Raw genomic sequence first — 24,932 nt, forward strand, 5'->3', positions numbered from 1 at the left:
TTTTGGGTAGACATTACATTCAAGTTTGTAAGCTGGTATTCTGTTTAAAGATTTTGATCGTCATATCGTTTTCCTAACTTACAATTTGAGAAAAAAGTCCTTGAAATCTGAAATATCTTCCATAGTTTGTTTGTGTTTCATTAATGCTTGAAGTTGTAATTTATGTTTCGTGAATAGGAGGGATTTACTTTCTGTGAATGCCCATCTTTGTGCAAGTAAATGCTGGACTTTCAATATTCCAAAGAAAGATTTGATCAATCGAACTGGAATTTGGAAGCAAACAAGACGCCAGCATTGCTAGTTTTCATTTATTTTGTCTTGAAATTGAATTACAAATCACACTTGAAAAAGTTACACTCACTGCTAGTTTTCATTTATTTTGTCTTGAAATTGAATTACAAATCACACTTGAAAAAGTTACACTCTCTTTATTTGTGTGTGTTTCTGTTGACAATGGTGGAACAAGTATCATGCCTGGCTGTTCGATGATCCAAACAACCTGCAGGATGACACTTTAAACTATTAGTTACTTCCAAAGGAGAGGAGGAAAAAAGAAATAGATACATCCTTGATTCATGAAGTAGCAATTGTATCAAATCTTACTTCTGCAACCTTGATTGTGAGCGCCTGGTACCATAGAAAAAACGGATACATCTGTTCAGTTGTAGGGAACGAAGTACAGGAAAAAACACTGAAGGAAGACTACCCCATAAATAAAAATCAAACATAGGAAAGAATAGACCCAATGTGTAGACTTTGTCTACTTGATTGACATGAACTGGAGTCTTAGAGGTGAATAGAAGAAGTAGCTCCTTAGTTACCGTTTTTTGTTTTTTTTTAAAAGAAGAAGCTGCTTGCTGTACAATTCTAATTTAGTATTGGAATATACTAGGTCTCTTGAAAACTGTGGGCAAAAGATTTAGAGCATGCCTTTGTGATATCTGTGGCTTAACTTTCGCCCTCTCCTTTGGTACTTGTGGTGTTTCATCGTCCTTTTTGACAGGCACATCTTTTACCTGCAATAAATGTCATTTACGAAGCAAAATAAGAAAAATATATCCCATAAGGATGTTTGGAGTAATGATGTTAATGTAATGCAGCAATATACCAAGTTCCTAAATTCGAGACTGTAGAAAGTCTCTACGTATCTTTGCTTTGCCTGTTTCTGATCTTTGTACAATGTCCTCCAGAAAGTGTAGAGGGACCCCATATTCAATACCTTGTTTGCATAGATTTTCCATGTGTAACTGCAAAACATCAGGGATTAGAGGATTAAGAAAATTTCAATAAGCTGCAACCTCTTTTCAGTGTGAACAGTGGCTTATTTGTGAGTTACCATTCATATATACGCTTTAGACCCTGTGCTGAAATCCTATTCCAATGCTCAGGATCCTCCTTGCACTTCTGGAAAAAGTTAGCAATTTTGTTGCTTGATTCATCTCCATTATTTGGATCGATGTGGAAACCTGAGACACCATCAATAATAATCTCAGCAGGGCCGCCTTGGTTGGTGGCAAAGGTTGGTAATCCACAGTTCATTGCTTCAATGACTGTAAGACCAAATGCTTCATACAAAGCTGGCTGCACAAAAGCTCCTTTTGAATCTGCTACTGTGCGATAGAGTTCGCTATTCCTGTATCTGTCAGTCTGAGCTGCTATCCATCTAATCTGCCCCTTAAGCTGGTATTTCTCTATCAGCATATGCATCTTTTTTATTTCAGCTGCTTCTTCTCTATCCTTGGATTTTGTAGGATCAAAGGAACCACCAACCACAACAAGGTTAACTAAGCTTCTGAGCCTCTTGTTCTTGCCATACCATTCAGCTAGGCCAGTTGTGTTCTTCACTGTGTCCAGCCTCGCCATGGTGAAGAGAATAGGTTTCTTTCTGTCTTCTAAATATCCACTGTGCTTGAAACAACTAATATATTAATCCATAGAACTGTAGGATGTTCTTATTGGCACTAAGCTGAAGTTTAAACACTTAAAAGACTTACATGTGCTCGTCATTATCCACTTTACTAAAAAGAAGTTCCTCAATGGCAGGGCGGAAGTTGGTCAAGCGCTTCTGCTTTTCTGTGTAAGGAAAGTACACCGACTGGTCTGCCCCAGGAGCAGCAATGTTAAATTTAGGATCAAAGACACTGATGCCTGAAACAACTCTAAAAAGCCCTGGAAGGGTAAATGCACTATGGCTTTCATACTGCCCTGGCCTGTCTTTGCTGCAAATGTTAGCACATAAGAATGAGATCCATGTTTCAAAATTTTTGAGCAAATACATTGCTGGTATGATGATATTGAAGAGCAACCTCTCTGCTTTGTAGCTCTAGTTCTTACCTTCCAGCTATTTCTTGATATGTGCTTGTAATGACAAAATCTGCTGAATTCATTGCAATCAAATCAGCTGTGAATTGGCATGAGAAGTGGTACTTTGGGTCAAGTTCCTTCAATTTGATGTCAGAATCTTCATATTTAGTCTTCTCCAGAGCATGAGCAATTGTTCCCTGCGAAGAGATGGTATTGGTCAGTGGACATTAAGACACTAACTTATGGAAGAAACAGTGTCGAATGTGATTAGATAGCTTACCAGAGTTATCCCAAGTTTTCTAGCCATTAATGATGCCACTAAATTCCCATCGGTGTAGTTACCAATGATTAGATCAGGCTTGCCTTCCATTAGCTCGATGATTTTGTCAGAAGCATCCTTTAGACAAGGCAAAAAAATGTAATTTAGGAAAAAACCCTCTGTGGGCGAGCAGGTTGATATAAAGAAGCACACCTGAGTATATCTCTCCAGATACGGGTAGATATCGAATCGAGAAACCCATTGATTAAGCACTCCTTTTTCTGTCCTAAATGGAATTCTGAGGATGTGCGAATGTTTTGTATTCTTGATTGGTTCTAGTTCCTGGTTACACTTTGTTCCTTTTGCATCTGGGATTAGCCGGGTTACCTGTACAGTCAAGATATGATATTAACTTTTCTAAACAACCTTAATTGCGTAGCCCATGTCGATTGTCTAGGAACTTGTTGAAGATATGTCTCATAAATAAAGTAGGAGTAGATAATTTTAGTAGTTTTAAATTATTAGAGTCACACTTGGGAATTAGTTATCCCTTTGTTATTTGAATTAGAGATTAGTTATCTAATTTAAATTGAAGTATAGTTAGAAATTTAGCTATAAATGTTATTAATATAATTCCCTTTGACAAAATACAATTGCAGTATTTTCTCCTCTCCAACTCTTTCTCTGTTATTTCTCTAATTTCAAAGCTAAAAATCAACAATTGGTATCAAGAGTCAATTTTCTTGAGGGATCTGTGAGAGATGAATTCTGAAAACAATTTTTCCCATATAGCTCCTCTTGTCTTTGATGGTGAGAATTACCATCTTTGGGCAGTAAGAATGGAAACTTATCTTGAGTCTTTAGATCTTTGGAAGGTCATGGAGGAGGATTATATGGTCTTCCGCTGCCCGATCGTGGCCCAGATCAAAAGTCTAAAGGAAAAGAAAATCAGAAAAGCAAAAGCAAAAGCAACTTTGTGTGCTAGTGTTTCTCCAATAATTTTCAGGAGAATTATGGCCTTTAAATCAGCAAAAGAAATTTGGGATTATCTGATGAAAGAATACGAGTCATGAAAGTGTTGAATCTAAGAAGGGAATTCGAATTGCAAAAGATGAGACCGTCAAAGAGTACTTAGACCGACTTCTTAGCATTGTTAACAAGGTTAGATTGCTTGGCACAAAATTTAAAGATTCAAGCATTGTTGAAAAAATTCTTGTCACTGCGCCTAAAAGATACGAAGTATCAATAATTACCTTGGAAAACACAAAAGACCTATCCAAGATTGCCTTGGCAGAATTGTTAAATGCATTGCAGGCGCAAAAGCAAAGGAGGCTTATGAGGCAGGATGGTATGGTTGAAGGAGCTTTGGTAGCCAGCCACAAGACTCAAAGCTAGGGTAATAATTCAAGAAAAAATTGTCCACCTTGCCAGCACTGTGGCAAAATAGGTTATCCTCCATTTAAATGTTGGAAGAGACCAGATGCACAATGCAAGATATGCAATCAACTTGGTCATGAAGCCGTGATTTGCAAAAACAAATATAAAAAACATGAAGCAAATGCCCAAGTCATCAAAGAAAAGAAGATCACTTATTTGTGGCAACATATTCTTTAATCAAAAAAAATTTGATTTTTTGGATGATTGATAGTGGTTGTACAAACCACATGACATATGACAACTTTTTAAAAGAGTTTCCGCCTTTGGAAAATAAGAAAGTCAGATTTGAGAATGGTGACTATATTCCTGCAGAAGGAAAAAGGATGTTGCAATAAAAACAGTTTTAGGTACAAAAATAATTTCAAATGTTCTTTACGTGTCCGATATTGATAAAAGTTTGTTAAGTGTTGGCCAGCTAATGAAAAAAGGATTTAAATTACTATTTGGAGACAAATATTGTTGAATCTTTGATTTCACTAATCATGAGATTTTACAAGTTGATATGAGATTCAAAAGTTTCTTATGTGATCCAACAAAAAATGAAAACAAGCCATGCAAGAATAAAGATGAATTGACAGATTTATTCAAGAGGTCAAATTCAGCCGAAGCCGAGACAATTTTTTATCCAAGGAGGAGTGTTGAAGATATGTCTTAGAAATAAAGTAGGAGCAGATAATTTTAGTAGTTTTAAATTATTAGAGTCCTATGCAACTTAGGAATTAGTTATCCCTTTGTTATTTGAATTAGAAATTAGTTATCTTATTTAAATTGAAGTATAGTTAGAAATTTAGCTATAAATATATGTTTTGAGTTATTAATAATATAATTCCCTTTGACAATACTATTGCAATATTTTTTTCTCTCCAAGTCTCTCTATTCTCTTTAATTTCAAAGCTAAAAACCAGCAGAACTTACCACAAGAATCTGAGGCTTAGCATTGAGACCCTGCTGTTTAATTCTTTGTAGCATTTCTTCCTCAAAAGCTACAACTTGATCCAAAACATAAACCACCTGTTGATCAAGAACATAACTGATTAACCTTGCTCTGAGAAGCACTGATGTACTTGACACAAAGAGTAATAATTTTAACTTGAACACTATGATAAGTGTTAAGAATACTGTATTGTAATATGGAGGTTACATATGATTGATTTTCTTTTTATGTTACTTGATAGTTTGAATTTTCTTTTACACTGTCAGAATATAGAAGTAAGCTGTTAGATGGATGCTTACCTGACCACCGGTGTCTGGCAAGCCAAGAACATCAGCTTGGCCAAAGTATCCATGGACAGAGAACAATACAATGTTGAAAACAGTTGGAACCCTTCCAAAGAACTTCTCAATGTTCAATGGATCTGGTGCCTGAAGCACCTCCGAAAGTGTTCTCATGGTGTCTCGGACTCTTTCAGCCGTATCACCCCATCCTTTCTCAAAACCCCACTGTTTGAATCTGTACAAGAATTGAAGCCACTTATTACTATGTAACATGCCAAAAGTGGGAGGAAGTTGGAGGAAACACAAATTCACCTTAGCTCAAAGCTCTGATATGGTGTATCAGTTGGTAAGGAAGAAATAGACGCTTCTGCTACAACCAATGCAGCCTGTAGCTTTGAGACGGTGCTGAGTGTCTCATTGATCATCAGTTTCTGCAGTTGAACATAAAGAAAATTTGTTATATAAATCATCTTTTCTTCTTAGAGCAAGTTCAATTATGAAGTCGTGTTGCTTTACGTACATCTCCTTGGTGATTCAAAGTGAGCAAGTAGTCAACTAGACCTTGTGCACTTGTGGAGCTAGCATTTAGCTTTGAAGTTAGAAACTTGGAAACATAACTGAGACCATTTCCGATTGAAGAAGATAGGGTCAGGCGAGGCGTTGAGAAGTCTACTGCTCCAAAATCAATTTCCAGTGCATATTCATCTTTTGCCCTGCATTTCATTTTCACACAAAGGTAATTCCAGTAAGTTATCATTAATTTGAAAGTGTAGACTGTATTAAAGTATGATAAGCTACCAGTTTTCATCAACTATCATTTCCTTGAATTTCAAGTACTCTGTAGCTGTAATACCCTCAACAGAAAGATCATTAGCATTCACTTTTACATATTCCCAGAATCCGGGATTCTGTCTTGTGGCAAAGGCAAGGTAGGGAGGAACAACTGCAGCCTCCTGCAAAATTTGATCACAGGAGATTTTAAGAACCCTAAGTATACTATCCTGCAAAATCTGGAAACAATATAAGAAGGCTAGTATAAGTGCATATGGTTGTTGCCCTACCATTGTAGTACATAATATGTAGCCTAGTAAACCTTCCAAAACATGGCTCCTTTCATCCGGATCATCAATTACTTTCTCTAATTCATCCATCAAGTTATGAAGTTTCATCATCCTCTTCCCTTGCGCTATATATTTGGCAAAACATTTCTTCATGTGGTACCGGCTTTGCCTTAAGGCCTCTGGCATGCTATCGGCTATGGAGTCCGATCTCTTCAGGGCTGGTGAGCTAGCCATTTTGGCAAGTCGTTAAAGCTTTTAAGGTATTGATATTTACACAAAGAACTAGTTTTATTTACTTGAGATTCATGTTGAGGTTTTCTGGAATTTATAGGTAATGGCAAGAGACAAAGATGAAGTCATACAAGGGAAAGAAGAATGACAGAAGGAGAAAGAACTACACTTTCTTCTAAAGAAATAAGAAAAGAATGGAATTTTTGTCATTTGGGTGAATGGTCGAGGTATAGGTATCATTCTTTTCTTTATCTCTGATAGATGATCAAGTCATTAGAATAAGCAACTATCTCACGACAAAAGAAGAAACTGTACCAAAAAGAACATCAAAAAGTAGCAATTTTGGACATTGTTAGCTTTTAGTATAACTTCCCCCCTTTAATAGGAAAAAGTGTCGTATTTACCCTCGATGTTTTAGGGTAATTTATATCATAGTTAAAATTTAAGAGGTAAATTTGAACTACTTTTATCGAAGGATCTTGACACGTGAAGTTCACCCATTTCACATGGGGTGCCCTTAATCGCAAGGGCTAATACAAGGTGATTTATTAAAGCAAGTCTATATGATGAACCAAAATACTGCATGGGCAATTGTTGACCTGTTATTTTTCGGCTTGAGACGTAATAGGTCTCATTTTTCTATTCTATTTCTAAAACCGGTTACTGTTCATAGTTATTACCTCGAATCAGAGAAGAATTCGACTCAATATTTTGTTTTCGTCCTAGTCAATCTTAGTTCAACGTTCTATTTCACAATAAAACAAAATGTAACATTCAAGGCAAGAATCATGTATATATTGAACTTGTATGTAGGTTTGGTTCGCTTTTTCTCATATTAAATTAAACCAAACCAACTAACATATTGACTTTTCAAAATTCAATTTGATTCTTCAATCTTTCTTGAACCCTTCACCCGATCACACTTTGGACAGATTAATTAAGCGGATGCCTGATTTTTTGCTAACTTGAAGCTCCCTAATGGTACATATTTATTACATAACCCTTGTCATCTTCTACGATTACAAACTCGAGGAGCACAAATGGCACCTGATATAGACCTCAAGAGTAATTAAATAGAGAAAGTATGATTTAACATTAAGTGATTGAAAAACACAATAGATTAAGTTGACAATGTAATGCTCAAAACATTAAGCACATTAAGTGATTAAAAAACACCTCTAACATGAACCATTATTGTAATCATGTTCAATATAACATTGGGAAGAAAAAGGTAACTGTTACTTCTTCGGCAAACCTTGGTTCAAATTTTCATATCCTTCCACCATCATACTTTTTGTAAACAGAAAGCTGGTTTCTTCCCACCACCAAAGTGCTTCCTTCTCAGTAAACTTTCTTCCTACTGCAAAAAAAAGGCATTTAGCAAGCAGTTTAACATATTAACAAAGGATGCTGATCAATGGCAAATATAATTAGGACATAAGCAGAGATGGATCAAGAGTTGATGCATCTCCTTTGCTCATGAGGTGACTTTTTAAGTGATAAGAAGACTTAAATAACAGCTAGCAGGGGTGAAAAGAGAGTCCGGATATAACAAAAACATCTTTATTGGATTGAATTCGAGTTTGTGATCAATGGCAGAAAAGTAAAGCTGACGTGAATGCAGAGTACCGCATTCTGTGTGTATACGATACATATATGATATGCATAGAGTTCAAGCTTGGGACGGTAGGTGTATCCACACTCGCTGCCAGAATTCTGTATTTGCCCTAGCATAAGTGTTAGTTCACTCAACTTGCAAAACCCAATTAAATCAGAAAAACGAATGCCCGGAGTTTGGAGTTCAATTTCAATTAGGATATTATGAACAATGAACAGCAAAAAGAGATCATAACTGCTGATGTTCTTAATAAATTACGATTAGCTTAACTTTCATGCCTAACATTTTAATCACGATGGGAACCCTTCCTTCCAATATGTTAGCCATAATCTTTGAGCAAACCAAAAATGCAGCAAAAGTGGAAATTCTGTAGCATACAACTTATGAAAGGAAATATACCTGAACTTGACTCGCCTGAGTCCCTTCTTTCCACTTGGCAGCATTGTCAATGTAATGAAGACACCGAGCTGATATTGTTCCACGCATTCAATTACTGATGTTCTGAACCCAGCTTGACCATGATCAGCTCCTTTCCAATCAAAATATTGATGTTCTAAGCCCAGCTTGGCCATGATCAACTCCTCTACAAGACTCTTCTGCTGATCTCAACTCCACATTGTTTTCTTTGTTAAATAAGGATCTTGAAGGACTGGAGATACAGTAGGAGAACCACATAGGTTGCGTTTGCAAGAGGCGCACGTCTTCTAGTTGTGCGTTTGCAAGAGGCGCACATGTAGGAACAACAGTTCTGTGTCCAGTCACATGATTTGGGCTATCTGAATATGTTGATGTAGTGTGCGGTACATTTACAGCAGTTTGAACATTAGTTTCTCTTCCAGCGGGAAAACATTTTGACATTGCCTGAAACTGCAATTAACATAACATGCGCCGTCCATTGATGAATTATAGACAGATTCATGAAATAGTTTGTTGTAAAAGACGAGGTCATAAATTTGATGCAGATTACGAACTAAACTGTGTAAGAAAAGGAGACAACCAAGAGAATAAACTCACAAGACAGTTTCTTCTAGCTTCATTTTGTTCTTCTCCGTTTGCAACAAGTACATTGGTCTGAGTACTCTCTGTACACAGCACCCAACTGAAAACATCTTTGAGAGAAGTGATCTCAGAATCGGAGAATATCTGCGATTCAGCAGCCTCAAACTCTTGAGAAAAGTCCCGCTAAGAAACTCATTATTGCCATTTGCTCCCTCTGAGCTTGTTGCACCTTGATATCAGTACTGAATGGAAAGTGCATATTCAATTCGTCATAAATTTTCTTAAACTCCATGAAGTATGTGCTGTCTTAGCTTCCTTCTCAGGATGGTAGAAAGCCTTACAAAACTTTATAAATTCGAGAGGCATAACCTTTGTCAGAATATAGATACTCTAGATAATCCATTAGCTCTTTAACAAATTCACAGTTATTAACCAAACCAGGTACTTCATTGTCAATAGAGTTTATAATTGGCAGACATTTTCAACTACTCTTTAGTGAAGAAACCACTGTGTTCCCAAAGAAATTTGCAGCTTCTTCCCACAAAAACTGGACCTTTACCATAACAGTACTAAGAAAATAACAGGAAACTATGATGGAGGCAAACTGAACAACACACCTTCGAATATAGATTCAACACTAGAAGAATACCAGAATGAATTGTGAATGACGAGACAATGCCAGAGCAGCAAGCCAGATCAGATCTGCTGGACAATGAACCAGAGAGTCGAAGACAAAAGCCAAGACCTCTTCTCAGGCTGCCAGAACTGTATGGAACGCAGATTTTCAGCCCTAGTGGCTCCTAATACCTTGTAAAACGCTGGTAAGAACTTAATGATTCTATTCACGAGGATGAAGGAATTTATACAGTTACAAGAATCCCATCAAAGGAAAGAAATCAAGAGAAGTATTACAGAATAATCAAGATTTGACTCTTTGAATTTTCTCCTTTCTTATTTCACATGATCTTGTAATATATATGCAAACCAGTCAAAATACTGAGGCACCATAATTAAAACTTATGATCAATCAAATATTAGATGAAATCACTCCTCATTGATTAATTAGTCCAATTTGCTCTAAATTATACAAATTCTCATCTTCCGAACATCAAAAGCTTTATCTCATCAATTGAAAAAGGCAAGACTTCGGGTCTAGAAAAAAGTTGCATCTTCATATGCTTGGGTTTAGAATGAAATATTAAGACTCATTTTCAATTTAAAGAAGCAAAAGTTATAGTCCAGATATACCTATGAATACACCCTTGAATGAAAAATTTAGGTCACTCAAAAACTTCAGCAAGTGAAAGATCTTATTTCTGAATATCTATGGCAATTGGTGAAGTGTTAAGGCTATCGGGCAAGCTACATTAAGCCAAAAACTGCTCCACTGCAATGGAACCCAGATCTATAAAACATGAAGAAAGCTAGTCACTATCAAGCTGGGGCAGCGGACATGGAGTCAGCATCTTCAGTTGTAAGAGGCTTGGTTGGGGCAGGCAACCGCCCGATGCTATCCACCTTATCCTTCAGTTTTGGTGGAGGCCTTGCTGGTCTTGGGAGCAACCTGCCCTTTTTCTCGAACCACTCAGGCTTCAGTAGCGCCCGCAACCCAAGTTTGTTGTAATGCACTCTCCTTACAGACCCACCCGCTGCTTCTACAGCTGCTTTAGCTCTAGCGGTCACCCTTGAGACCTGTCATCAACAGTTGAGGTTGGATGAGTACATTGAGATGATAGATATCAATAGCCATTTTAGTGGCAAATGTGATGCATATTCTCAAAATAATTGATACGATAAACAAAGAGAGAGAAAATAGGATCATGCCAAAAATATCCATGCCCAGCTGTAAATTAAGAGAAAAAAATACTTTCGTTTTCTCCTCTCTCTGGCTTCTTCACCTTTTCAGAAGACATCTAAGGAACAAGAAAATATCTGCTCTCCTATCAATACTTTGAGAAAAACAGCACATTTCTGATAATGCTAAACTGAACCAAGCTTTTACATATGCAAACTGTAATTGATGTTATTGACTGACTTCTAACAAATGAACTTCATATTAAGTGTAATACCAAATTTAATATATTAGAGTAAAACAAGAGTAAATTTATAAAACTAATGCAAATCAAGAGCAAAAAAAAATATAAGCAAACTAAGAATAGAAAGAGCTATATCATATAGCCTTTACCTCTAGATGGATGGGCCATTGAATATGTTCAGCTCCACGCCCCATCAACCTGGCTCCATCTTCTATTTGCTTGCCTATTGCACCAGCATCCTGTTGGCACAACAAGTTGATTTGTAAAGCAAGGTGCTAAATGCTTAAGCTATATCACGCTATTGTTACATCATAAGCTACAATTACCTTCAGAGTTTTCATTGTGATCAACTCTGATGAGTCAATCTTCCCAGCATTTATCAACTTTGCAATTTTTCCCAACCCAACTGGCTGCATGGAGCACATAAACAAAAATAAGGAACAACTAATCAGAGATACCCACTAACATTACTCTAAAGTTTTACAGCCATCAGTGGTTTAAATAGCCAAACAAATCTTCACATATCTTTCTTATTGACAAAAAAATATTAGTAACGTATTTACCATATATCATCAAAAAAGGGGGGATTTTTAGTAACAAAATATGTGCCTCTTCCTGAAATGATAATTGACGGCACCTGTATGGTGCAAACAACATATTTAGGTAGAAGTTGTAGTAATATCGATAGAACCTTAAACTTCTATTCACGAAGTGTGCTGATGAAAAGAATGTTGGAAAGATCCCAAATGGCACAGGGTGAAGGAAGGCAGCTAGCAAGTGAAGCAGTGATCAATCACAAAACTATCACTGCCTTCTCTTCTCAAGATAGAATGTTAGACCTCTTTGAAAAACCTCAGGCAGTCCCAGAATAGAAAACATCAAACAGTCACTACTTTCTGGTGCTGGCTTGTTGTGCTATCAATTTCCAACTGCAGTTTCCATTGCCTCAACATAATGTATGGGGGAAGAATTATGGACAAAAGCTTACTCAATTCAAAGCAACTGGTTCAAGTTCTCTTCCTTTTGAGACTTCTGATTTGGAAACAGGTAACGATGCAATTGCATCTGTATTTCCTATCTTAGATCGATGACTGAGATAGAACCTGATAATCCTGAAGGGTTTAAAGTCACGAAGGTATATAGAGGAAAGATAGAACTGACAATGTCTTCTTTTATTATCCTTCTAGGCCTGATCAAGCAATCTTCCAAGGCATGAATCTGGAAAAACGGTAGCACTTGTTGGGCCAAGAGATAGAAAATCCACCAATTATGGGTTTGATAGAAAGATTTTATGATAAAATAAAGGGGCAAATTCTGATTGTTGACAGACATCAAAAGCTACAACTTGAAGAGCTTGAGATCACAGATTGCTCTAGTGAGTAAAGAACCTACCCTTTTTGCTGGATCAATACGCGGCAATATCATTTATGGGAAAGAAGAAGCTACAGAGTCTGAAATCAAGAAAGCTGCAATTTGTGCTAATGCAAATGAATTTCAAAGGTATGATAATTATAAATCCCTTCATTCCCCTGCTAATGCTATTTGTTTCATTTATGAAACAAAATGCTGAATAACTGCAATCATGTAATGCAGTGCTACGAAGGATGGATATGAAACTTATTGGGGTGAAGAGAAGTCCAACTTTCAGGAGGACAAAGGAAAAGAATAGCACTTGCACGAACAATACTAAAGAATCCAACTATACTAGACGAGGCAACTAGCGTGCTTGACAGTGTATTTGTTTGGTACAAGAAGCATTGGAGAAGATGATGATCAGTAGAACTGTAGTTGTAGTTCATCGCTTATCAACGATACAGAAGACAGAAACCATAGCTGTGATTAAAAATGGAAAAGTTGTGGAACAAGGATCATACTCTCAGTTGCTTGCCCTTGGAAAGAGTGGCTCCTATTATGGAACTGATGAAGTTGCAATCTAGCCATTCTCCTTATAGGCGAAATATTTTGATCTTGAGGAATTCGATACTGCTTAAGATTTAGGATCATCACGTAACCGCCTTTATTTATTTATTTATTTATTTATTTATTTATTTTTGAAACAGGCAAGTAACCGCCTTTATTTTGAGCAATTTTGAACTGCCAAATTACCTTATGTTGTTTTTGTTCAATTTTAATGGCACTTCCTTTCAACTTCTCTTGATTTGATTATATCGGTATTTTGAACAGCAACATTACTACTTTGAGACCTTACGTATGCTAATATTTTTCTTCTATCTCTGGGGAAACCGCTAAAAAGAGATTGAACATGTGGGAGGATCCGAACGAATTCTCTAACCCCAGTTTAGATTTCAGTTATATCAAGTTGTTCCTGAAACTACATAGTGATGAAGTATGCATAACGCTCAGCTTATAAGCAATAATCTGATCAAAGCTTCAAAAGGGTATTGTTCAAAACATCAGCTGCACTCATCCTGTAACTAATTCCAAGCATCCATATCAAAGTCTCTTAAAATAGAGGCAATAACGCTCCCCCAGATAGCTAATCCAGTAGAACCTTCACTTAAAACACTAACAAACTACCAAATTTTCCAAACTAGCACTCCCATTTTACATGTCCTGCTTTCTTTTGATTAGATACATTAACAAAAAGTACAATGTCACATCTCATATTTACTCAAATGAATACTCTCCTCTATTAAAAATCTGAACTTTCAACATGATCCCAGCTATAATCAAGAAATCAATCAAACCAATACCTGAAATGTTAGACTGAATGGGTTCTTAAATCCACGTTTAGGGACGCGGCGACGAAGCGGAGTCTGTCCACCTTCAAACCCAAACTTATAAGTGCCTCTAGCTTTCTGACCCTTATGTCCTCGACCCGCAGTCTTTCCTTTACCGGACCCAATACCTCTACCCTTTCGAGTCTTCTGCTTCCTAGCACCCTTGTTATCTTGCAAATCATTTAGGCTCAGAAGACTGTAGGCTCTTTGAAACTGCCAACCCAATGATCCACTAGGAGGAGAAATGGTGGTGATGGGTCGTTCACAAAATTGCAAAAATGGAAACTTTTGTAAAGATATGGAAATGGGTTGGGGAATCTTGATGGAGATAGGAGCATTTTGGAGGGAAGAAGATAGCAGCGAAATGATTCTTCTTCTCAACATTTCTTCTAATTCTAGGGTTTATGTGAGATATACGGACATGCCATTGCTACAAGTTTAATTTGATACTAGTACTTCGTTTTATCCACACTAGTCCCATTAGTCTTACGTTGTTTACACTTTCAGCTCGTAAGTTTGGTTTTAAGCGTTTAGTTTTGGTCCCTTAACTACCTATGGGGTATTTATTTATTTATTTACTTCAATAATATTTGTACATTATTGATGTACTATTATCTTTTGAATATAAAAAATCTAATGCATTGAGTGATGAATAAAATTTGAGAACAAGGGTAAAATTGGTGGTAAAGGGTGAACTATTATTTATATATTGATTTTTCAGACTGAACAAGTATTATTGAATATTAATGTTTGATATAATAGATAAGTATTGTTGAACAGAAGAAGTAACATGTAAATAAGAAGAGAGTTGTGGAAATCATTCTTTAGCTTAACTTAGTTTTTCTTGTATCACGGTGTTGGTGAAAGGCTAAAAGCTTTGAAGAACTCAGCATTTGATTAATATATTGAGAAAGAAAAACGTATTATAATGAAGTAAGCTTATGTTAAGCATTTTCTTCGTAAAAATAATTTATAAGTATTTTTATAGCTTTTGTAATATAAGACTAAAAGGTCCTTTAGAACACTTGTTTTAAGTCAAAATAACGAAGTCGCAAGTTATAAATTTTAATTTATGAATTTGAATCTATTGAAACAGGCTCTCTAAGGTTATTTTTCTCTTTTATTGGATATTTGCCAAAATAAAAATGCAATACTCCTCTAATTTGCTTTTCAATAGGTTCAAATTTGTTGTAGACTTGTACCTTCAGAATGGTCAAACCGGCAAAATGTGGAAGGAAAATAGAGTGAGTTCAAGCTAGAAAAGCTTTCATCTCGGCACTTGACACCATGTTTTCGTTTTATACAAGTTTCATCTAACCTCTTCATTTCCTTACAAAATTATGAAATAAGGTGGTAAACAATCAATGACAGCGTGCTAGTTTAACAGGGGCAAAGAAGCAATCTCCTTCAAGGCTTTCCTGGATTTGTCACTATTCAGATTTCTCACCATACTGATGCCGAAAAACTTATGTATCCCTGCAGTTTCATCTGGATAAGGTGGTACCGTCTGAGCCACGATAGAGCTTTCTCATCAATTTATCAAGGGAATATGCAACATGAATGCAAATACACGGAGGCTCAATGAAGATTTCATTGTATTGAATCTCGAGATACAATATCATTAATTACTTCAGTACAATGTACAATGCAATTCCAAAGTATTCTCTTGTAGAGATGCCTCCACAGAATAGCTAATTTCCATCTCTCTATAGACCTTCTAGCTACTCTTGACATGGCAAAAATTCCTTCACTAACCAAATTCTTGCTTTTAATAAAAGCACAAAGCTCAGTAGGAAGTGGTGATGACATCTCTTTAATCTCTCCGGACTGATGGATATCTAGAAATTCACCAAGGAAGGAGAGCAAATTGCCGTCTTCTTCAGCAGTTGTTGGAAGAATGTCCAATATTGTTCTGCATTTCTTTGCTAGCCATCTCATCGCAACAACTTCATTCTCTGTTGAAAGTCGGTTTCCTGAATAAACAAGGTGCACAACAGACCTGCGACTGGTTTTAGGGACCGCACAGAATCTCACAGTTGATAGTAATGCAAAGGATGGCTTCCCATCTGGCTGAAGGTATAGTAACTCATTCTCCCATGAGCATAGTGAATACATATCTGGTTCTAAAGGTATAAAGGCCTTCTCATTTGGGTTCTCCATCAGAAGAAATCCATAGTGTTGAAGAAGCTCCAAATTTGTGTAGGTTCCGTAGCTTAGAAGAACCTGCAGTAATCAACCAAGATAGGGGCATCAATACAGCTCCTTCAAACTAGAGACATAACTCAAAATCAGATGGCAAACTGTCGTGATAATGACACTGGATAGTCGATGCAAACCAAGCGCATTCACCACACGCAACTTACTAATGAAAAGGAACAATTTTTATAAATTTATTGAATGCCACACATACAGAATAGAAAAGTATTAAAAGGAAGGATGCATTTCAGAATCACCTGATCTCCTTTCCGGTAGTCTCTTCTAGCATAGAAACAGTATGAAGAAACGTCTTTCTCATATCCAGCATCTATTAGCCTATGGGCAGCAGCCAATTCAGTTTCTGATTTAAGCATACCATCTTCTGGCAAAGAAGAGGCCTTTCCAGCAGCCTGGTCTTCAGAATCAGATGTTTCCTCTCCAGGAGCTGCATAGTTGAAGAAATCTCCCACAGGGCATAAACATCCAGCTTCATCCCAAGGTATATGCATGGTGCGCGAGGATATCTTCAATAAAAAACTATTTTCATGTTAAACCATGATTATAACAAGGAATTGAAAGACAATAGAGCTCAAGTACATCGTGAATGAAGACAGTCAGAGCGCTAGATGGATCACGAATAAAACACAGCATTGGTATCTTGAAATAATTATGGCTTTCTAATCAGTAACACCCAACTAAAAAATGACATGGTATTATTCCAGATTAGCACTTGTGCGTTCACTCAATACTTACAGAACCAGAGGCCCAGAGCCAAGCCTTAAGAGTGAGGAATTGTGGCTTGAGCTTGAGTTCATGCATAAGCGCAGTTGCTTCATTCCACTCCTCTTCAGCTTTCTGAGAAGCCTTTTGTGCAGCCCATATGGCATCATCAATCTGAAAGAATGGCAGATATTTAAGAGGAAGGCTTTCATGGTGAAATTCAGTCAGCAACGATGGTTTAAAATAGACATTAACAATGCAGTGAATGGAGAAGTGTTTCCCAACTACGAAATACTACATTTTGACATGTAGGGATTGCTACAAACTTGCAATGATTGTATCTCGAATTTGCCGAAATCTGCAAGGGTGTCATAGCTGCGGGGAAACTGCTTTAGATAGGGCCACCAGCGAGAACTCTTCCCCTTGTTCACTTCATTTAACAATGCAACAGCCAATATCTGCAGTAAAAATAAGCTCAAAAAGCATAAACATCAAACTGAAGGAAACCACCATTACTTGCCAAACAAATCACAAAGAGCAGGGCAAGTATTAACCACTCTAAACTGTGGTGATTTGATTCAATTTGCACAGCCAACACTGTATTCACTTGAGTTGTTTATCTTGACATAAGGGTCCAGCCTTTCAATACAACAACAGCTACTAAATGAATTTTTTGAAAACTATTTTCACTTTTTTAACACAATGCTTTTATCTACACCTACCAAAGCTTTTTCAACACTTAATTATCTAAATTTCACTACGCACTACTCTTTTACTAAAAAAACTCATTTAGTACATTACCAACTCTTGTATAAATGTAACAAAACTTCAACTAGTCAGAGAATGGAATCCCACGACTCTCCTCTCCTTTTCCAACCGCAACAGAGCTTAAAATAGTAGCCTAGTAATCCAGAAACTTCAAATCAAGAGGTCGTATTCCACCAACTACGCTCGGTTAAAGCTTTATCTTCATTTGTTTTCAGGTCTAGTAGAATCACTATGATAGATTTCCTCCGGACCACAAAACACTGTTCTATTAAGTCAGGAACTCGTGCCCCCATTCTCTCCGACCAGGCGTCAGATCTTCTATCTATTCGATTGACCTACCTTCGACTGAGTGTGTCTTCGCCTATAAACTCTTGCTGCACACTTGATTTACAGGCTTTACGCAGCCATTATAACGTACACAAGCTTAACAGAACACTTAAATTGGCGCATAAAGCAGTAGCTTAGAGAACAAGAATGTAGAATCTTTAAGCCACAGAGCTTTACCAATTTACTTCAAGAACAGACATAATATCTAGGTCATATATATACAAGATTTTCAGCAACCTGTTGAATTAAATTCACATTACTAGTATTGATCATATAAAACTCCAAAAAAAAAAAAACATAAAGTTCCTACCTTTAATCCAAACAAAACAAAAACCCAAGTTCCAATTCTTATACTACATATTTAAGAGAAGAATAACCTGCGTAGAGGATAGAGAAGGGTGCTTCTTGACAGCAATGGACAATGCCTCGTCATTCATCATCAGACTTTGACTAGTCATTAACGCTCCTTTTGGAACACTAAGAATCAATTCCCCTTTCCTAACATCACGCGCTGCTGCTAAACCTCTCCTTCAACAATAGAAAAAATATCAATAATTTTCTCATCAGTCTCGTACAAGAAAATGAATGCAATCCTTGAAGTAACTCGTAAAGTTGTTGTACATGACCAGTAGCTTGAGTGCACTGCCTCTCTTTTTTTTTCTAATTGATACAAGAGAAATGAGTTATGATTAATTAATTAATATATATATATATATATATATGTATACCCTCCAGCTTCAGGGAAATTGGATACAAAAAGGGATTGTCCCAAACATGAATCTGATTGAATTGTAGAAGTTGGAGGAGAATCTGAGATGCCTAGCTCGGCTGCCCATTTCAGGAAGTTCTTCAGGTTCAGTGATTCAGCTTCAGCTTCTTCCATGGCGGCTTTGCAGTGGAGCTGGGCTTTTCCCTTTCTTTTGTCCTCAAGGCCGAGTCGGATGGCCCAATTCAGCTTAACTGGGCCCGAGTCCAGAAGCCAATGAAACAAATATGATCGGGCAAGTTAGACATTAGGCCGGTCTGTCAAATATAATTGCATTTCCCAGTCAAATATATACTAAAATTTATATACTTTTAAATCAAAAGTATACATTTTATGTAGTAATATATAAAAATATACATTTATCAACTATTATTTTGATAGACAAAGTTTATTTGAATTTATGTTTCTATTTAAGTTTTGACCTTATTAGCAAATTTTAATTCATGGAAAATAAATTTCAACTACAAACTAATATATAAAGAAATAAAACTTTTATTGATAAATAATGTGCGTACAATTTTGTTCCTTCCTTGATTCATATTTGAGGACCGTTAATTGCGTATTTCTTGAATATAAAATGATCTCTTTTTAAATATCCCATGAATTTGTGGGATATTGGAGATGTATCTTTAAGAGATATTTATCCTTTTATATAAGCGTAATTTAGGATTTAAAGTTGAGTAACCACCAAACAAGATTCAGGGTATGGCATCATCCTAAAACTTTAACAGAAATTAGATTTTTTTTTTGTAGAGCCACAAAATTTTTGATTCCTACATGTGTCGTCGTGTTTTCTGATTAATGATTCTTATCATAAATTTTGATGAATCAACAGAATTGGGAGATTAATTTAAAAGGTTATCAACATTTGGCTATAAATTCTAGCAAGTGTCATGCTCTGTTGTGCAGAGATTTCATCAATACATTCTTAGTTCTTACGCTAAAAATAAGGAAAAAGTCATTATTTTCATCCTAAACTATAATTAAAAAGTCGAATTCATATCTAAACTATATAAGTGACCTATTACACAGCTTAACTATAAAAAAAAATGATGCTTTTTATACCGTCAGGTATTACACCACTTGTGTGATGTTTTACACGCGCTGTCACATCAGCACCACATCAGCATAATCCGAAAAAATAATAAATTTATTATTTTCATAATTTTTTCTTTTTAATTTAATTTTTTTCCTTCTTCTTCAATGTCTAAAACTTTCATTGTTGTCAATGTCCAAAACCTCCATTACACCTTATTCACCACCATAAACTTTATCCCACCAACAAAATTACCATAACAATTAATTTCTTCTAACATTGTTCTTCATCCGTAACCCATCGTCATTTCTTTAAAAAAAATCAATTATAATGGCCATTATTATTTCAAAAAATGGTCACTCGATTGTTGGCTTCTGTGTTTTAAATGATAATGACCAACATATTTTCGTACTTTTTCTATTTGTTTTTCAGCTATAATTGAAAAAAAAAAAACTAATATGTTAGCAAGCTACATTTTTGGATGGATTAATAATTAACAGACAGAGAGAAAAAAATCGACGATGAATTCGACTTTTTCGACGAGAATTCATCGAAAAACATCCTTGCTGTAAATTTTTATATATATTTTTTTTTTTATAAAATCTGATTTTACCCATTTAAACATCAAATACAATTTGATTTTGTTCATTGTGAAATTGACATTGATTCGATGAAGGTGGAGGATGAATTGTGTTATTTGGGGATGGAGTTGGAATTTGAAGGTGGGGTGATGAAGAAACTGTGTTGGTTGGGGTGAGGGTGATGAAGAAAAAGATGGTTTGGGGTTGGAGTTGGAGTTTCGGGGTGGGGGGTGATGAAGAAGATGATGGTTTTGGGGTGGGGGGTGATGAAGAAGATGATGATTTGGGGGTGAGGGTGATGAAGAAGATGATGGTTTGGGGGGGTGGGGGTGGGAGAGAGTGATGAAGAAGATGATTATTTGGGGGTGGAGGTGGGGAGATGGATGCTGGGGGTTGAGGGAGGAGTATTTAAATTTTTTAAAATTGTTTTGTATTAATTTTTAATTTAAACGCGTCAATTTTTATTTAAATAATTATGTATTTTCCACATCAGATCTAGAGAGTACAAAATATCACCTTTTTATTATTAAGGTATGTAATAGGTCACTTATATAATTTAGGTGTGAATTCGACTTTTCGACTATAGTTTGGGGTGGAAATGATGCTTTTTCCCTTAATGTTTTTAGCTGTTTACTTTTGTTATTTAATAGGCTGGATGCGTCTAAAATGGGGAGGCAATAATATCACTTTTATATAGTTAAGGTGTGTAATAAACCACTTATATAGTTTAGGTATAACTTCAACTTTTTTTTTGTATAGTATAAGGTAAGAATGATGTTTTTTACGAGTTTTCTAACTTTTACATATAATAATAGCGAGCACTTTTCTAACACTATGTGCATGTGTTTTGATTTGTTAAGTTATATGCCTACTGTGGCATTGTCCTAAGTTACTAATCTGTTTTTTAAAAAAGAAAAGGTCAAAAATCCTTCTCTATTTTCATTTATCATTTAACTTTATCCTTCATTGTACTAGCGGCTCAGTTATACACCTACCATTATAAAACTTACCAATCCGTTTGGTTATGAAAATTATTTTTTTTCTAAGTTAGAATTGGAGTTGAAGATGAAGTTAGAATTGGAGTTGAAGATAAAGTTGGAGTTGGAGTTGTGTTTGACCATGGATATAAATTAAAGTTGTTTTTAAAATTTTGTGAGAGAAGTATGAATGAAAAATGTAAAAAACTTGTTTTCACTTTTTTTAAAAAAAAAATTTGAAGTTGGAATTAGAAAATTCATGACCAAATGGAGCATGTTTTTACTTTTTTTCACAAGTGAAATAATTTTTCAAAAATCTACTCAAAAGTACGCAAATGTAATCACTCCATTAGGGGGAAATAATCTTTTTACAAGGCATAAATTAACATTTTCTCATAATAATATCTTACGTGTTGTGGTATGTCATGTCCCATACACCTTAAGAAACTTATGATCTAGAAAGTATAAGTTACATTTATAAAGGCAAAAATTAAACATCAGTTTAATTCAAAATATTACTACTATTTCCTTGACTAGATACACGAATATTATTAGACCAATCTTAAAAAGTGAAAAATTTAGAAATAGCATACTTATCTCGTTAATTGTGAGTTTTATAATAACAGTTTCATAATTATATAATATAGCAAGTTATATTTTGTATTTTTTGTAAACCGTTGCTACAAAAATACAAATACATATGATTTTTACTGTCCTTATGATCGATATGTATTTTATAATTTTATAAATGGTTGCTATAAAAATACAAATACATACAAATACATATGCTACAAAATGTAATTTGATAAAAATTTTATTATATTCTATAATTTAATACTGAAGTATGCTAGTTTATGCATTTTTCCCTTCGTTTTTTCATCTTTTGCACCTCCAATATGTTGCTATTCCATTTTCATATTAATAATGAGGCACAAACAGTTCTGCCTCCATACCCATAAAAATGCTCCCTCCATTCAAGATTACTTTTCACTTTTTTTTTAATTAAATTTTTATTTTTATTTTTCATTTTAATATATTATAAAAAGATAATTTTTTTCCTGTTTTACATCTCATATTAATTATTTTATTTCTCAAATGATTTCAAAACACAATAATAAATATCAATTAATAAAAATATATAATTATTTTATTAATAGATATTCAAGTTAAAATGTAACGAAGTAAAAGTCAACCATAAAAACAATTTGATCCTGCCGATCCTGCCGCTGAATTGAATGGCCATGAGCAATAGGTTGGAAAAAAATATTTCTTTTAAAAATACTTTTGAAAGTGCTAAAAAAAATTTAAAAAATAAACAATTATGTATTTGAATAGATGTGCTAAAATTGAAAAAAAAGTTATTGATGTGTTTAATAAACAAGTGTTGTTAAGCATTTTTTTTTGTAAGATTTCTGAAATACCCTGAAAGCTGTTATCAATATGTAGAATTGATTATTATTAATTTTTATTTCTAAAATGATTCAAATTAAAATTAATATATATATATATATATATATATATAATATTTTCATGAATGACTATTAAATTTGTGCGCTAATTTTTTTTTCTTGATTAAAAGAGTTTAAATTATCAAACAAAATATTTATGCTAATAATCATTATAATTATACTAATAGATAAATAGTTGGTCACAAATGATACTATTTATTTGCTAAAATGACTCTTAATTGATTAATATATTATTCGTTGATTGAGTAATGACTACATCACTATTAAAATATTATCGAATATAAATATTGCGTCATCAAATATACATGAAAATCATTCACTAATCGTTCATGAAGTTGTATATCTTTAGTAAGAGTTCTTCATATATCTTGGTTGATAAGTTATTTTTTTCTTAGAGAAATTCATATGTTGTACTATAATAATTGTCCAAATTTAAAAAGAATATATTAAAGAATGAGAATAATACATAAAAATCATATTTCATAAATTAGAAGTTTCGTACAAAAGAGATACTAATATGGCCAGAGTCAAGTTCGCGATAAATACAAAAAGTGAAAATGCTTAATAATTACAAGAAGAAGTGTGTTGTAGTGAAAGAGAAGTGTGTTTTAGACTACAAGAGGATAATTTTGAAATAAATGAGAAATATGAGGGACACAAATATTTTTTATTTGATCAACTTTTAATGGATTATAAGCTAAAAAAAAATAGGGAAAAAGACAATTTTAAAAAGTTAAAATTAATTTTTTTTAAGTAACTTTTAAATTTACCAAACACTCCTAAAAATAAAAAATAGCTTTTAAATTATTTTAATCAACTTATAATTTTATCCAAACTGATTCTATTTGTATCTGCCAGGAAATTTGTTTTGTTTTTTCCTTAAAAAAAGGTGAAGAAAGCGCAAACTGCTACGTGTCAAATTTATAGCCCTCAACAAACTTCAACCCAACTTGGCTGTTGATAACACACGCATAGATCCTTGTTTACACACCCCCACACCCCGCCCCTAAAAAAAAAAATACCTATTACCCCTGAACTTATCGAGTTTTATTCATGATACATCTGAAATTTAACTTGTCCTATGTACCTTCTTAAACTTATTTTTTTAGTACGACACATAATCCTTTTTGGTGATGTGGCAAAATGTTTGGATTTCACACTCCATCACGTGCGTAATGGAGTAATTTTTCAGTCAAATCAGCCTTTTTAATGGTTAAAAAAATAAAAATAAAAATATTTTGCTTTAATTTTTGTCAAAAAATTCAATTATCCCTCTCACTATTTATTATCCTTCTTCCTTCGTTACTTCCAATCTAAAAAAAAATTCATCAATTTATTAATTTTGTAAAACTCCAGTTTATCTCTTAATTAGTTTATGAAATAAACTTTCATCCGTTTATTAATTTTGTAAAAATTTCATTTATTAATCTAAAAAAGAATTTCATCCGTTTATTAATTCAATCTAAAACTCCACTTTTCATTTTTATGAAACTCTTTCAATTTTGTAATCTTAATTATATATAGTATAAATAACATAAATACCAACCCTTTTGAAAGTAATTATACTCTCTCCGATTTTTTTAATTACTTTACTCTCTCATTATTAATATACATAATATAACCGATATATACATAACATTCTGTGTATATGTTGGGTTGGGATTTTTGTAATATGTTTAGAGAGTTGAGATTTTTTGTCATATTAGAAACATAAATTGTGTATTTGTATAATTTTTAGTTATATATATCATATGGGTTAGTGTAACTAAAGAAATGTACTAAATATCGAAGCAGATATCTTAAAAGATAATAACAAAACAAATACTAAAGAAAATAATACACATACTTATAATAAAGAGAATGTAATTATATTGATTATTGATTTTTAGTCCCCAAAGATTTGATTTTCGATTTAACCGTTAAGAAAATACTCATAAAATAAAAAAATAGTAACTAACATGAAAAGAACCCGAATCTTAGTTGCAACCAAAATTCTACTTATATGTGTGTGTGTATGTATAGAGAGAATGTAAAATAATAATTTAGCATAAACTTATTGGGTTATCGTTTTACCCAATAATTTAGTAAAAAAAACCAAAATCGAATCAATAACTCAATAATTTTTTTTATAAAATAATTAAAAAATCGTTAACCCTATAACAATAAATCAATAACATTTTTGTCGGTTTAA

General features: G+C 34.3%; 3 protein-coding genes across 8 annotated transcripts; all 3 read right to left on the reverse strand.

Annotated features, from left to right (window-relative positions):
- Positions 1-269: 269 nt before the first annotated feature.
- On the reverse strand, positions 270-6,944 carry LOC107859646 (sucrose synthase 7). 6 transcript variants are annotated; one of them, XM_016704721.2, is made up of 15 exons: positions 6,277-6,919; positions 6,014-6,168; positions 5,736-5,928; positions 5,528-5,646; positions 5,234-5,450; positions 4,916-5,011; positions 2,777-2,950; positions 2,585-2,701; positions 2,335-2,501; positions 1,995-2,219; positions 1,337-1,903; positions 1,109-1,247; positions 931-1,016; positions 604-627; positions 270-499 (listed from the first exon to the last, which is right to left on the reverse strand). In XM_016704721.2, the coding sequence occupies exons 1-15, from the start codon at positions 6,508-6,510 to the stop codon at positions 469-471; spliced, it is 2,544 nt and encodes an 847-aa protein (XP_016560207.1). In that variant the 5' UTR covers positions 6,511-6,919; the 3' UTR covers positions 270-468. The 6 variants fall into 6 exon arrangements, 5 of the variants coding, with proteins under 5 accessions (XP_016560207.1, XP_016560204.1, XP_016560205.1 ...); XM_016704718.2 differs by having other exon boundaries at positions 2,585-2,950; positions 6,277-6,941; XR_007052419.1 differs by having other exon boundaries at positions 604-1,016; positions 2,585-2,950; positions 6,277-6,942.
- A 3,333-nt stretch (positions 6,945-10,277) lies between these two features.
- On the reverse strand, positions 10,278-14,393 carry LOC107859648 (50S ribosomal protein L15). The gene is made up of 4 exons (XM_016704723.2): positions 13,875-14,393; positions 11,487-11,570; positions 11,310-11,399; positions 10,278-10,816 (listed from the first exon to the last, which is right to left on the reverse strand). Exons 1-4 carry the CDS (start codon positions 14,283-14,285, stop codon positions 10,559-10,561), a joined length of 843 nt encoding a protein of 280 aa, XP_016560209.1. The 5' UTR covers positions 14,286-14,393; the 3' UTR covers positions 10,278-10,558.
- Positions 14,394-15,479: 1,086 nt separating this feature from the next.
- LOC107859649 (protein SET DOMAIN GROUP 40) lies at positions 15,480-18,945 on the reverse strand. The gene is made up of 6 exons (XM_016704725.2): positions 18,641-18,945; positions 18,290-18,440; positions 17,144-17,275; positions 16,851-16,991; positions 16,355-16,621; positions 15,480-16,124 (listed from the first exon to the last, which is right to left on the reverse strand). Exons 1-6 carry the CDS (start codon positions 18,793-18,795, stop codon positions 15,492-15,494), a joined length of 1,479 nt encoding a protein of 492 aa, XP_016560211.1. The 5' UTR covers positions 18,796-18,945; the 3' UTR covers positions 15,480-15,491.
- Between the last annotated feature and the right edge of the window lie 5,987 nt (positions 18,946-24,932).

The sequence above is a fragment of the Capsicum annuum genome, chromosome 2, assembly GCF_002878395.1.
Source record: "Capsicum annuum cultivar UCD-10X-F1 chromosome 2, UCD10Xv1.1, whole genome shotgun sequence".
Lineage (NCBI taxonomy): Eukaryota > Viridiplantae > Streptophyta > Magnoliopsida > Solanales > Solanaceae > Capsicum > Capsicum annuum.

Excerpts from the sequence above, each read along its gene's own strand:
- LOC107859646 (XM_016704717.2), bottom strand. The coding sequence starts at position 6,510 with ATGGCTAGCTCACCAGCCCTGAAGAGATCGGACTCCATAGCCGATAGC. Across the intron at positions 5,012-5,233 it reads TGCCAGACACCGGTGGTCAG|GTGGTTTATGTTTTGGATCA; the intron begins GTAAGCATCCAT and ends CTTGATCAACAG. Across the intron at positions 1,017-1,108 it reads GTCTCGAATTTAGGAACTTG|GTAAAAGATGTGCCTGTCAA; the intron begins GTATATTGCTGC and ends CATTTATTGCAG.
- LOC107859648 (XM_016704723.2), bottom strand. The coding sequence starts at position 14,285 with ATGTTGAGAAGAAGAATCATTTCGCTGCTATCTTCTTCCCTCCAAAAT. Across the intron at positions 11,571-13,874 it reads CATTCAGTCTAACATTTCAG|CCAGTTGGGTTGGGAAAAAT; the intron begins GTATTGGTTTGA and ends TGCTCCATGCAG. Across the intron at positions 11,400-11,486 it reads TCACAATGAAAACTCTGAAG|GATGCTGGTGCAATAGGCAA; the intron begins GTAATTGTAGCT and ends TTGTGCCAACAG.
- LOC107859649 (XM_016704725.2), bottom strand. The coding sequence starts at position 18,795 with ATGGAAGAAGCTGAAGCTGAATCACTGAACCTGAAGAACTTCCTGAAA. Across the intron at positions 18,441-18,640 it reads AATTTCCCTGAAGCTGGAGG|GAGAGGTTTAGCAGCAGCGC; the intron begins GTATACATATAT and ends CTATTGTTGAAG. Across the intron at positions 16,992-17,143 it reads TCGAGATACAATCATTGCAA|ATTGATGATGCCATATGGGC; the intron begins GTTTGTAGCAAT and ends CCATTCTTTCAG.